This window comes from Bubalus bubalis, chromosome 3 (genome assembly GCF_019923935.1).
Source record: "Bubalus bubalis isolate 160015118507 breed Murrah chromosome 3, NDDB_SH_1, whole genome shotgun sequence".
NCBI classification, from domain to species: Eukaryota; Metazoa; Chordata; class Mammalia; order Artiodactyla; family Bovidae; genus Bubalus; species Bubalus bubalis.
The window spans coordinates 110,057,255-110,070,167 of record NC_059159.1 but is presented as its reverse complement, the minus strand read 5'-3'; the positions used below and the strand labels follow the sequence as shown (position 1 = coordinate 110,070,167).

The 12,913-nt window shown below is 38.3% G+C and overlaps 2 protein-coding genes across 2 annotated transcripts in view; one reads left to right on the top strand and one right to left on the bottom strand.

Annotated features, from left to right (window-relative positions):
• Positions 1–12,913, top strand: part of CEMIP2 (cell migration inducing hyaluronidase 2) — an 81,393-nt gene that overhangs the window by 35,347 nt on the left and 33,133 nt on the right. Inside the window, exons 7-12 of the mRNA XM_044939950.2 lie at positions 176–345; positions 1,669–1,878; positions 2,181–2,386; positions 2,529–2,598; positions 7,362–7,490; positions 9,554–9,642. Of these exons, the coding sequence (XP_044795885.2) occupies positions 176–345; positions 1,669–1,878; positions 2,181–2,386; positions 2,529–2,598; positions 7,362–7,490; positions 9,554–9,642 (874 nt within the window). The remainder of the gene's footprint in view (positions 1–175; positions 346–1,668; positions 1,879–2,180; positions 2,387–2,528; positions 2,599–7,361; positions 7,491–9,553; positions 9,643–12,913) is intronic.
• Positions 4,247–5,569, bottom strand: LOC102402980 (phosphoglycerate mutase 1-like). Its single transcript, XM_044939951.2, has one exon. The coding sequence runs from the start codon at positions 5,553–5,555 to the stop codon at positions 4,791–4,793; it is 765 nt and encodes a 254-aa protein (XP_044795886.2). The 5' UTR covers positions 5,556–5,569; the 3' UTR covers positions 4,247–4,790.

The following is a 12,913-nucleotide window of genomic DNA, read 5'->3' as shown; positions in this document are numbered from 1 at the left end:
GATCCATAAAATCTCTGCTTCCTGGGATTCTTTTGTTCTGAGGTATTGAAGAATGGAAACAAACAATAAATTTAATAATGTCTTGAAGTTACAAGATAAAGATTACTGTCTTTTTGATGTAAGTTTTATGTTTTCTTTGTTCTGATGTTATTTTTGCCTTGCCCTCATCAATCAGAAACGCCTCAGTTCCTGCACATGGGTGAGATTATAGATGGTGTAGACATGAGAGCTGAGGTTGGAATTCTTACCCAGAATATTGTTATCCGAGGAGAAATGGAAGACTCATGCTATGCTGAAAATCAGTGTCAGTTCTTTGATTATGATACCTTTGGAGGACATGTCATGGTAGGCAAAAGGATTTAATGAAATCTTTGAAACTGTGACTGCTAAGTACATGTTTGACAAAGCTTTCAAGTTTTGGAATGGCATCTGTATGGCTATTGAAATCACATTTTATTTCTCTTTCCAATGACAAGGAGATTTTAGATGATTAAAAGATAACATTATATCTTCATGCAGTTGATCTGGACTCTTAGTTAAATCATTTAAGAATTGTCTTGTGAAGAAGGAAATCAATTTATATTGGGAAGAATCAGTTATAAAGACAAAAACCCCAAATAATCTCAGTATCATGCATGCAATCTCTGAAAGGATCAGGTTTTTTTTTTTGTTTTTTTTTTAAATATATTATGAAAGGGTAAGCAGTAGTGATGTGCATATTCAAGATATGTTTCTGTAAAGATATTTTTTATATGCAGATTTTTTATTCTGTAAAAGTACTGAGCACTTCTTATATACTAAATGTTGCTCTGTGTACTACTAATCTATTTGACTCCTGGGCTGCATTTTGGCTACATGTGTCTTAAAATCAATTTTGTGTGTTGAATAGGATATTATTTTTGGCTATGTTTCTGTTATGCTGATTTCTGAAATGTTGGTCAGTGTCATGGCTTTCTTTGTAGTAGTATGATTGAAAATCCAGAGTTTATAAATATTGAGACTGCTTAAGGTGTGGATCATAGAGGCATTAAAAAAAAAAAAACGGAAGTAAACAACATTATATGCTAACTAAATCATTGAGGGAGGATTTATAAATAATTATTTATCAAACTTCAGTGGAGATTATAGAAATGAAAGAACAAGACTAGATAGGAAATGACCAAAGTATTTGAACAAACCCACACATATATACAAAAATCATTTTTGTAGCCTTCCTGGTTACCTTTCCTTGATTCCTAATAAGAGGCTATTTTTTATTACTCTTTAAAGTATTCATTTATATAAAGAAGCATTTGCTAAATTCTGAGCTGGAGATCCAGGAAAACAGGATGTGAAAGAAAGATGCTTTCATTTCTGGTCTCCTTCAGATATTTTCTATTAAAACAATATTTTGGGGGAATTTCCTTGGTGATCCAGTGGTTGAGAGTCCGCCTTCGAATGCAGGGGACTCAGGTTCGATCCCTGGTCAGGGAACTAAGATCCCACATACCACAGGGCAACTAGAGAGCCCATGCACCCAACAAATATCCTGCACGCTGCAACTAAGACCTGATACAGCCAAATAAATATTTTTTTAAAAAAACAATGTATTTTGTTACTTTGCTTCTGAGCTATTTTGCCCTAAGCTACTTTGCTTATGTGTTAGTTTGATTTTTGGTTATCTTATAGATAAAGAAAAATTTTACTTCAGTCCATCTTTCTCACGTGGAATTGAAACACATGGGTCAGCAGCACCTGGGGCGGTACCCTGTTCATTTTCATCTGTGTGGAGATGTGGATTACAAAGGGGGGTACAGACATGCAACATTTGTGGATGGCCTGTCTATTCATCACAGCTTCTCCAGGTGCATCACCGTGCATGGGACAAATGGCTTGCTGGTAAGTGACCTCATATGTGTTGATATATTTTATGAAAACAGTCACCTCTCCTTCATTCCCATGACTTGTCAATTTTATACAAGTAAGCTGTTGGGCCACAAGTCTTACCCTATCCTGCTTTCCTGAGAATTCTGCTGTTTTTCTCTGTTCTCTTAAGAGATCAGTGAACCCTGACATTTGACTTTGCCCCATCAGCTAAGATGAAAATTTTTTGCTTTTGTACTCAGCATGCCTCATGAATAGCACTTGTCAACCACAGCCAGTCTTGTTACCAATGACATTATACACTTGTATTTTGGCAGATAAAAGACACCGTCGGATTTGACACACTGGGTCATTGTTTCTTTCTGGAAGATGGTATTGAACAGAGAAATACTTTGTTCCACAATCTGGGACTCCTCACCAAACCAGGCACACTCCTTCCCACAGATCGGAATAACTCCATGTGTATCACCATGCGGGAAAAAGTATTTGGAAATTATATCCCTGTGCCTGCCACTGACTGTATGTGAGTAATTGGTGGAGTGAAAAGCTCACATGTGATGGCCAAGGCCTGTTGGCTTTTGGGGGATATGTTTAGTGGGAGGTTTTTAGAAGATGCGATTTTTCCTGACGAATATTTAAATCACCTTAAAAAAAATGTCTTTCAGGGCTGTTTCAACTTTCTGGATTGCTCATCCCAACAATAATCTGATTAATAATGCAGCTGCAGGCTCACAGGTAAATAACACTAAAGTGCATCTGTGTTTTTTTGCATTCTTGTTTGTAAGTGTCCTGGTTTATATGTATATGCAACAGAGTATGTGGTAGTCGAACTCAAGCACCTTGCTTTCTGGTACTGCTAATTTCAGCCAGCTCTCAGAGCAGGCTGTGGTTGAGATGGTTCTTCTGTTTCTTCACATCATTTGTGCCAGTTAGTATTTATGAGTGTACAAAGACAGATGCTAAATGGAAGAAAAGAGAGGGCTAGTATATCGGGTTATCATGTCATCTCCAGAGTGTATTTTTAGTGTATTATGTACAATCCTTTTGGCTTCTCCTATTTCAGTCATATGTTCATGAGTAAAAAAAGCCCTATGAGACTGGGTTATTCTGTAGAATATTATGACAATGGTCATTCTGGTCAAAGGGCATATCCTTTTTGTTAAATACAGGGATTTTATACACTTGGAAATTCCACCTCCTTAGTAAAGCAAGGACTCAACTGTGTGCCTTTATTTAATTTATTTATTTAGTTTTGGCTGCACTGGGTCCTCGTTGCTTTTCTACGGCTTTCTCTAGTTGCAGCCAGCGGGGGCTACTCTTCCTCGTGGGGAGTGGGCTTCTCATTGTGGTGGCTTCTCTTGCTGTGGCGCACAGGCTCCAGACACACGGGTTTCGGCAGTTGCCCCATGTGGGCACGGTGGTCACTGTGCGTGGGGCTGTAGAGCACAGACCCAGTAGTTGTGGCACACAGGCCTAATTGCTCTGCGATGTGTGGCATCTTCCTGAATGAGGGCTCGAACCTGTGACCTCTGCACTGGCAGGAGGATTCTTAGCCACTGCACCACCGGGGAAGTTCAGCTGTGTGCCATGTACTAGTTATGAGGCTTATATTGTTTCACATATACACAGGGATAATTTAAGAGAATAAATGAACTATTTTTGGATGACAGAAATGTCTCCTGGATAAACTCGGAGAAATTTACATCTGTAATTGAGTGTTTTTATAATGCAGCTGCTAATTTATAATGTACAAATGAATCTTTAAGACATAATACTATTATGATTATATCTGTGCTGAAAACTGTATAGCACAGAAACATGAGCTTTCCAGCAAAACCTGAATATTCATATACATACATCATGGCTGTGAACATTTTAAAAAGGAAAGGAATACCTATCATTGTTTTCCAGAATAAAGGAAAAAATTACCTGAAGGGAGTATTTCTTCAAGATAGTCAGAAAACAGGTATCACTGGGTGATGGTAGAATTTACATCTGTGGTTTTTCTTTTTTTTTTTTTTATTGCACATTACTCCTTTATTTTATACTGATCTGGAAAAAAGATATTTTTACTACAGTTATGCTCAAATGAGTACTGGGCCCAAGTGCTGGGCCAAGCAATTTGAACATGATTCAGAAGTCAGGCACAGTGAGAGACACACTTGGACATGATCAAGAGGCATTCTGCTGCCACAAAACAGTAAGGCAGGGGAGGGATTTTAAAACACACAGCAGGATGAACTCCTACACCTTAGAAGTCAAGGAGCTTATCCATGATGGTATAAGGAATGACTTATTTGCTGATGACCACATGTGGGAATATTTCAACCGCCACTAAAAACCCCAGAAGGGTTTTTTTTTTTTTTGTATGTATATATATATATTTTAAAGTAAATGCAACACAAAAACATTCAGGATTGATCCAGCCTTTTAGAGTCAGGGAGGAATATTTGATTGAGTCACCATGCAGGTTACATTCATCTTCCACTGGAATGACTGGAGCCCCGAGTCACCTAACAACAGTGCCCGGCTGGCCTCTGGGGACACGAACAGGCTCTTACTTCTCATTGGTCACACCTCAGCATGGTTTTCTCCCTGTCCCCTACTCAAGCAGCTCCTTAGTAATAAACCACCATCAAACCCCCCAGTGATGACCTCTCAACACTTCTGGATAAGTCTTCCTTCGGCTTGGACTGAGGACCATGCCCCAGACGTGCCATTCTGACTAGACTGTATGAAGGGAGTGGGTGCAAGAGATAAAATGGCTCATGTGGAATTGGGAGCCGCTGGTCCCCACCTGCAGCTACAACTTACGATGCCTACAGATGTCATCAGTGGGACATGTGCCAGGGAGAGGTGCAGAGGAAGAGGGTGGGCCAGGGCAGGGGAGGAGGGTAATCCTTGGGAAAGTAATCTGCTGCTTGCCCTCACTTCTTGGCCTTGCCCTGGACAGCCACAGCCTCCATGGCTTTATGCACGGTCTCCTCATCCCCCAGGAACTGCATGGGCTTGATGGGCTTCAAGTTCTTGTCCAACTCATAGACCATGGGAATGCCAGTCGGCAGGTTCAGCTCCATGATAGCCTCTTCAGAGAGACCCTCCAGATGCTTGACGATGCCCCGAAGGCCGTTGCCATGGGCTACAATTAGTACCCGTTTCCCCTCCTTGATCTGGGGGACAACTTCTTCATTCCAAAAGAGCAGAGCTCTGGCAATTGTGTCCTTCAGACTCTCACAGGAGGGCAGCTGGTCTTCAGTGAGGTCTCCGTACCTGCGATCCTTACTGATGTTGCTGTAGAAGGGATGGTCGGGCTCCATGGGAGGTGGTGGGACATCATAGGAGCACCTCCAGATCTTTACCTGGGCCTCACCATGCTTGGCAGCAGTTTCTGCCTTATTGAGGCCAGTCAGAGCCCCATACTGTTGCTCATTAAGGCGCCAAGTCCTCACGACTGGCAGCCACATTTGGTCAATGGCATCCAGCACTGTCCAGAGGGTCCGGATTGCTCTCTTCTGCACTGAGGTGAAGCAGATGTCAAACTCATAGCCAGCATCTCTCAGTGCCTGCCCGCCTCGCTTCGCCTCCTTGTACCCGGCTGGGCTCAGGTCCGCGTCGTACCAGCCGCTGAAACGGTTCTCCAGGTTCCATGTGCTCTCACCGTGCCGGATCAGCACCAGCTTGTAGGTGGCCATGGCTGCGGTTCGGGGTGCGGCGCAGACTCTGTGGTTTTTCTTAAAAACATAAAGCATAAGATTCTTACTTGACAGGGCAGAGACATGGGCATTCAATCATTTCAGTCTTCATTCATGTTTCATCAAATATTTGTTGAGCACATATAGGATTTATACTGAGAGTTTCTAGTTGGAAGATGAGATTTTGAGTAGAGGTGGCCAAGGATTTGATGTGCAGTCTTACCCCAGGATCATCTGATCTACATTACATTACAAATGAACACAGAGCAGAGACTCCTTTCAGCTATTTTCAGAAATCATGGGTTGTAGATCAAAGTAAATTGCAAAGAGTCCATGAAAAATGTAAGTTGAGGTTGCCAGACATCCTTATGAGGGCTCATTTGAGAAAAGAAGAAAGCAGGTGTCTATCTTTTTCCATCTCTTATATGTTCTTCTCCCTTTTCATTCTGTGAGTTCTTTTTTTTCTCTTTAGAAAAACTGCTCCTGTAAAGCTCATGTTTTGGCAAGGGTTTTCCTCCCAAAGTAAATCAAACCCTTTTTTCTTGTACCTTTCCACTGCCTTTTACAAAGCTCCCTTTACCTGTCTTGACACCACAGTGTTTTAACAGGAAACAGCTGCTACCTCCTTATCCCCCTTTTTCCATCCCTCAGCCCCAAACTCTACTGCGTCTTGGGAGGGTTCACTGCCCTTAGTTTATAAGGCTATGGTGTGGAGCCTTCTTCATAGCCCTCTGAGTCTGTTTTGTGCCCAAAAGCATAGAGGTGGCAGACACATTCTTCAGAGGAGTTTGTTTTTACTGAGACCTATCTGTAAAGTTTTATCATGGAAAAATGCCAAATACTGCTTTCATTTTGCTGATATGTTTTTCACAATTCATCTATGTTCCTAAAGGACTTTGTCAAAACTAGTATAGTACTTATTAGCTATACTTTAGTTGTCTCTGTGTTTCCCATTAGACTATGAATTCTTTGAGAATAGGCTATTGTATACCTGGCACTAAATGAATGTCTGCTAAATTTGAATCGATACTGTACTTTTGGACTATATATTTGAGTTTTAGCAATCTGCTTAATCAGTGTTCCTTGATGTGTAGTTGTCCTTCACATTGGGCTGATTTTTAATTAAATTGTAAAGTAAAAAAATGTCACAGAGATTAAGAGCATTTCATTTCACTTTATATCCCATTTTGAGTGTCAGAAAATTTCAAACTCTTAACACTGAGATTGAACAGGCAGGACCCAGACTGAGACAGCATCCTGATTCATGCATGTGGTGGTTTTTTCTCTTTGGCAAAAATTTGCCTCAGGATAGGAAGGGCATTGGAGTTGTTTGAAAGAAGTCAGTGATCTCTGTGTGTTGATGGATAGTTGTTTAATAGGTATGACTCATCTATTGATCAGGTTTGGAGGTAAATAGGAAAAAAACCCCATATTGCTAAAAGGCTATCCTGTCCTGGTCATGTGAAAGGAAGGGAGGCTTGTTTGGTTCTAATTCTGCATGACTTTTTAAAGCTAATGATAGGAAAGTTATTTTGAATAAAATTTTGGTATCAGCCAGTTCTATCTTTTGTCCCATCTTAAAAGCAAAAGTAAATTTGCTTTTAAAAAAATCAAACCTGATACACTGCTTTGAGAGTTGGTTACATGAGTGCACAACTTTTTAGAGTCAACTCTGAAGCTGAAACAATGAATAATTCATGTTAAAAAGATTAAACTTGTTTGTGAAATGCTTAGTTTACGTGAGGGTGTTTCATAGAGTGGTTTTATAAAAGGATGCCTTTAATGACCTTGCCCTTTTAATTATAGGATGCTGGAATATGGTATTTATTCCACAAGGAACCTACGGGGGAATCGAGTGGATTGCAGCTCTTAGCAAAACCAGAACTCACTCCATTGGGAATATTTTATAACAACAGGGTCCATTCAAGTTTTAAGGTAGGTTCCTAAGTTTTAACAATCAGTATGTATAATTTACAGGATAAAGGATGGACTACTGAGAGATGTTAATACTAATTAGAACTTGTCATCAGAGAAAGTAATTTGTGATTAAAAAAGCTGACTCTTAATCCTGCCCCATTCAGGATGTATAGACAGCTTTCTGTTTATATACACACAGAAATAAATGCTGTGGCACACATGTACATGCAATCTGAATAATTATAATAATGGACTTGAACCATGAGTCTTCATCCTCTTTCCTTCCGCTCACTTTCCTTCCAATCTTTAATATCATTGCATGTTTCTAAGGACGTACACATTAGTGTATTATATGCTTTTGGGGCTTAAAAAGCATATTTTCTCTCTTCTCTCAGTGCTGATGGAATGTCCTATTGGACATTTAATATAGTTAAACAGTGAAATATTGTTTGAGAGTATTTGACCTAATTTAAAATGATATGTAGGTCAAATAGATGAAAGGCCATTTAGGAACTCTAATTTTCATGGTATTTGACACAACCTCCTTGGTGATAAACACATCTGGTTCATTTTGTACTCTTGAGGCATCTTGATATTTTTATCATGTGATACAGTACCCATATTCTTTCCTCTGATGTGATCCATATCAAAGTTCAATTAATAGTTTCCCTTTATGAAACTCAGAGGATCCGCCTTTAAAAACCTAACTGTGATATAATTTGAAGAACTTAGAATCACTTGATGAAGACTTAAGAGAGGAAAAAACTTTACACAGAATTGTGATATTTATGAACTGAATAGTTGATTAAGAGTGGTAATAATTGAAAACAGCACTTCAAAATAGAAGTCCTCAAAATTTTAAAATTATTGGTGGTATTACAAAAAAACACCTCATTCTAATTAATTTTGTAATATCATGTACCATGAGGAAATGTAATATTCTACTATATCAATTTAAAATATAAGATATTAGATCTGAATAAAGGGTGGATTATTAGATTTTAAATTTAAATTTGTTAAATTGGAGACTACAGTATTCTTTCTTAAAATGCAGTTGATTACATAACCTTTATTAAAATCCTGTTGTCTTGATTCTTAAGCATACTGACTCTGCATCATCTGGCATTTGCTTCTCTTTAGTCTTCTTCCTTACCTTTCCTCCCTCCATATATTTCCTGATAATCCATCTAAGATTTTTTTTCCCCTCAGATGTGCCATGCTTTCTTTCATCCCCAGAGGTTTTGTACAAGTGATTCCCTGGAGTGCTTTCCTCTGGGTTCTTTAGATGTTTCCCACCTACTCCCTGCCCTTCAGTCTCTGACCTGGTCTTCTGTGTGGCTGGTTCCTTCAAGTATCAGCTTTCGAATTCAGGACATTCCCTGAATTCTCTCTCCTGCCTTCATAGAAGGTCTCATCTTGGTGCCTTTCTTATGTGCTGCCAAAGCATCATCTATTTCCTTCGTTATATGCTTACTATATTGTTTTGTAATTGTTTATTTAATTGCATATCTTCCTCCTCATTTATGGAGTAACAGCAAAGACCATGATTTTCTGGGTGACGTATAATTCTTGGTGACCCCCAAGGTGGGCACTAAAGAAAGGTTTGACCAAATGCGTAAAATTATTAAAAAAACACAACAATAAAGTAGCCATTTTTTTTTTTTTTTTTTTTTTTTGTGAAACTCTGATTTACTCATTTTTTACAAACTGAGAGATCAAGGTCCTAAATATTCAAATTCTTGGTTTGGAAGTTTTTAAAATATATTTTCTTTTTTATTTATTGCCTTTTTAATTTATTTTTTTTTATTGAAGGATAATTTCTTTCCAGAATTTTGTTGTTTTCTGTCAAACCTCAACATGAATCAACCATAGGTATACATATATCCACTCCCTTTTGAACTGCCCTCCCATCTCCCACCCCATCCCACCCCTGTTTGAGTTGTAATACTTTTGTTTGGCTGTTTACCTCTTCTCCCTCCTTTTTTGGTAGATGTGATAAGCTAAAACTTATTTTCATGTATCCTGTATGTCATTATAACTTGGGATTTATATTCATTTCAGTCCATGATTATGTTTTCCAGGCTGGCTTATTTATTGACAAAGGTGTCAAAACAACCAATGCTAGTGCTGCTGACCCAAGGGAGTACCTCTGTTTGGATAACAGTGCAAGGTAGAACTGGTCCTTTTAAGTCACACTCAAGCCGTATCTTGCCAAAGTAAAACTTTCTGAGTTGAGCCATTGCCCTCTTCTCCAGTAACATAGTTAAACTGAAGTTTTCAAGGTTTGTAGGAGGGTTTTGAAAAAAAACATTTATTTTGCTGTTCTAGGTACTGTGGCTGGGCTTTTTATCTTAGTGAGATGCCAAAGAAATTGATGCTTCTTCTCTTTTTGACAGTTGCAAATTGATGTTAGAAAGAGTTGTAGAAAGAGAAATAAAAAGAAGAGAGATATGTTGAAAAAGGGTCCAAATTTGGCCTACAGTAGAATATGATTCATCGGAAAACAAGCGAAGATGTTTTACTATAATCCCTGAAAACCAAGGAATATGTAATTTATTGTTAGTGGTCAAAATGGAATGTTGCATTAAATCTATTTCAAAGGGAAAAGCCTCAAACTCAATCAAGCTAGTTCAGGTTTAGTTGTTTGTTGTCTCAGATTCACATCATAGCTGGGCTCTTTGTTACTCTCCTTTATAACCACAAAATGTAATTGGAATATGGATCAGCATTTCAACAAAGTTTTTCTTTTTTTTTGAGCATCCTGTAAATGAGCCAAAATAAATAAGATGTCTCCAATGGAAACAAAATTTTCCGGAAGATGGCATCTTAAGGTCATATTCAGTAGAAACTGTGTATGACCTTAAGTTGCCATTTTTTCTGGGAAATTTTGTTTCTGTTGGAGACATTTAATTTATTTTGGCTCATATACTGCATGTTTAAAAAAAAAAAAAAAAACTTTGTTGAAATGCTAATCTATATCCCAGTCATTTTCCAGGTGGCTCAGTGGTAAAGAATCTGCCTGTCAACGCAGGAGACGTAGGAGACATGGGTTCTATCCCTGAGTCAGAAAGATCCCTTGGAAGAGGAAATGGCAACCTACTCCAGTATTCTTTCCTGGGAAATCCCATGGACAGATGAGCCTGGTGGGCTACAGTCCATGGGGTTGCAAGAGTCAGACATAACTGAATGATTGAGCATGAGCATGATATGAGCCAAAATAAATAAAATGTCTCCCATGGAAACAAAATTTTCTGGAAAAGATGGCAATTTAGGTCATATTCAGTAAAAGCTGTGTGTAGTTATTTTTCTATACTTCAGATGGATTGACCAACTAAAGGATTTGAAAAGGAACTAGGTTTAATAGACTCTGTTTGCAGTCATTTATAGAAGGATGCCAGGTGCTGTTGTTCACAAAGGAATAAAGTAGGAGCCACTCTGTAGGTAGGTGAAGCAGAATCACTGTGACACAGTAATAAAAGAGAAAACCTGAATGTGTTAGTCACTCAGTCATGTCCGACTTTTTGTAACCCCATGGACTGTAGCCCGCCAGGCTCCCGTGTCCATGGAATTCTCCAAGCAAGAATACTGAAGTGGATTGTCATTCCCTTCTCCAGAGGATCTTCCCAACCCAGGGACTGAACCCAGGTTTCTTGCAATGCAGGCAAATTCTTTACCATTTGAGCCACCAGGGGTGGCACTTAAAGAAAAGGATGCCAGGTGTGGTTCACAAGGGAATAAAGTAGGAGCCACGCTTTAGGTCAGTGAAGCAGAATCCTTGTGACATAGTAAAACTGGGGAAATAAGTTAGTAAAACTACTCATTATGAAAGATCAAGTTAAGCCTGAAAAATATTAAAGCAATGCTCAGATGATGTTTGAGAAGTGGAGAAATTGTGAGCATTGTTTAAATAAAACAGAGTGGTAGACACTTAATAGCTGAGCAAGATATGACATAGGAAAAGAGGAGATAAACTTGAGATGAAAAAGGAGCATATAGATGGCAATAAATTATGAACCAAAAAGAGAATATTAACTGACAAAACAAAGGAATCTTGCTAGAAGATTACTACTGTTTTTTGAGAGTTTGTTATAACTGGTAGAACTAGTAATGTGTGCTTTGCTAAGGTATTAATAGTATTAACCAAAAAATCTTTACATAAAACACAATCGACTCTCTTATCTGCCTTAAAAATTATATGTGTGTATATGAAGGGTTGAATGAAGAAAATATATTTCAGAATCTGTTGATGTTTTCATTATACTTGACAATAAAACAAACCTACTCATAATGCCCTAAGAAGCTCCTTACCCTGTGTATGCATGTCTGATATCATGATAATGATGATCTTTTCTGTGCTCTCTATACTTTTCTCACTAGTTTATAAAGCATACAGGTTGGTAAGGAGTTAGACTCCATTTGGAAGTTGTTATTGAAAAGAACTGATTGTAGAAGAGTAACAAGACATTTGGCAGCTAGTATATACATTTAATTTTGTATAAACTGATGAATAATATATGCACACATGCATTCATGCAGTCCAGACATGACTAAAAATGATGAAACTCAAACACAAATGAGTAATAAGTCAGCCCATGAATTAAACATCCAGTTCATGGGATTCAGAAGGTATTTAATGTGTTCATCAAAGGGGAAGCTGACTTAATAGTTAATCAGATGAGTCTTTCCTTATATCTTCAAGATGTGAAACTACAGGAATCCAAAGATAAGAATATTTTAACTCCAGAAAGCTCTCAGGTTAAGACAGGGAAATTTCATCTAAGAGAGTAAAAGAACATGAAAACTGACTAGTACATTTAAAGCAGAAGATAAGTGAGAGTCGGGAAGTGTGCTGAAGGCTCATAAGTTGAAGGGGATGGAAAATTAGCTGCATTTTCTACAGACTAAGTGGAAAGGAGGATGAAAAATAAAGGCTATTTAAGCAAGTGGTCAACGATTTATATGGATAGGAATTTCATAAAAAATGAGATGGCTACAGCAGAAAATTAGATGTTGCTTTATTGTATTTTTTTTTGGCTTTCTTTTAGAACATTGTGTAGTTTCCTTTCCAGAACTCTTCCATCTGCTTGATATTATGTAATGACCGCAGATCTGTTTTGCAGCAGCTACAATGCCAGAAGAGTGGGCGACGGCTCAGTCTTTTTACCCCTTAGGTCAGAGCTATTTAGTGTAAGGGGTCACATACACAATCTTGAGGAGTGCTTTCTAGAGTGCTGTCCTTATTATCTGTTTTCCATGATCCTGTCACCAAATAGCAGCTAGTGACCAGTTAAAAAGTGAAATTCGGTTATATCATTGCTCTGACTCCATGTTTCTGACAACTTTCCATCACACTTATTGATCTACCTACTTTATTCAGGTATGATTGACATGTAAAAAGCTGTGCATATATAGTGTCAAGAACTCAGTAAGTCTGGAAATAA

What these genes read in the sequence shown, in the direction of transcription:
- LOC102402980 (XM_044939951.2), bottom strand. Translation starts at nt 5,555, where the DNA reads ATGGCCACCTACAAGCTGGTGCTGATCCGGCACGGTGAGAGCACATGG.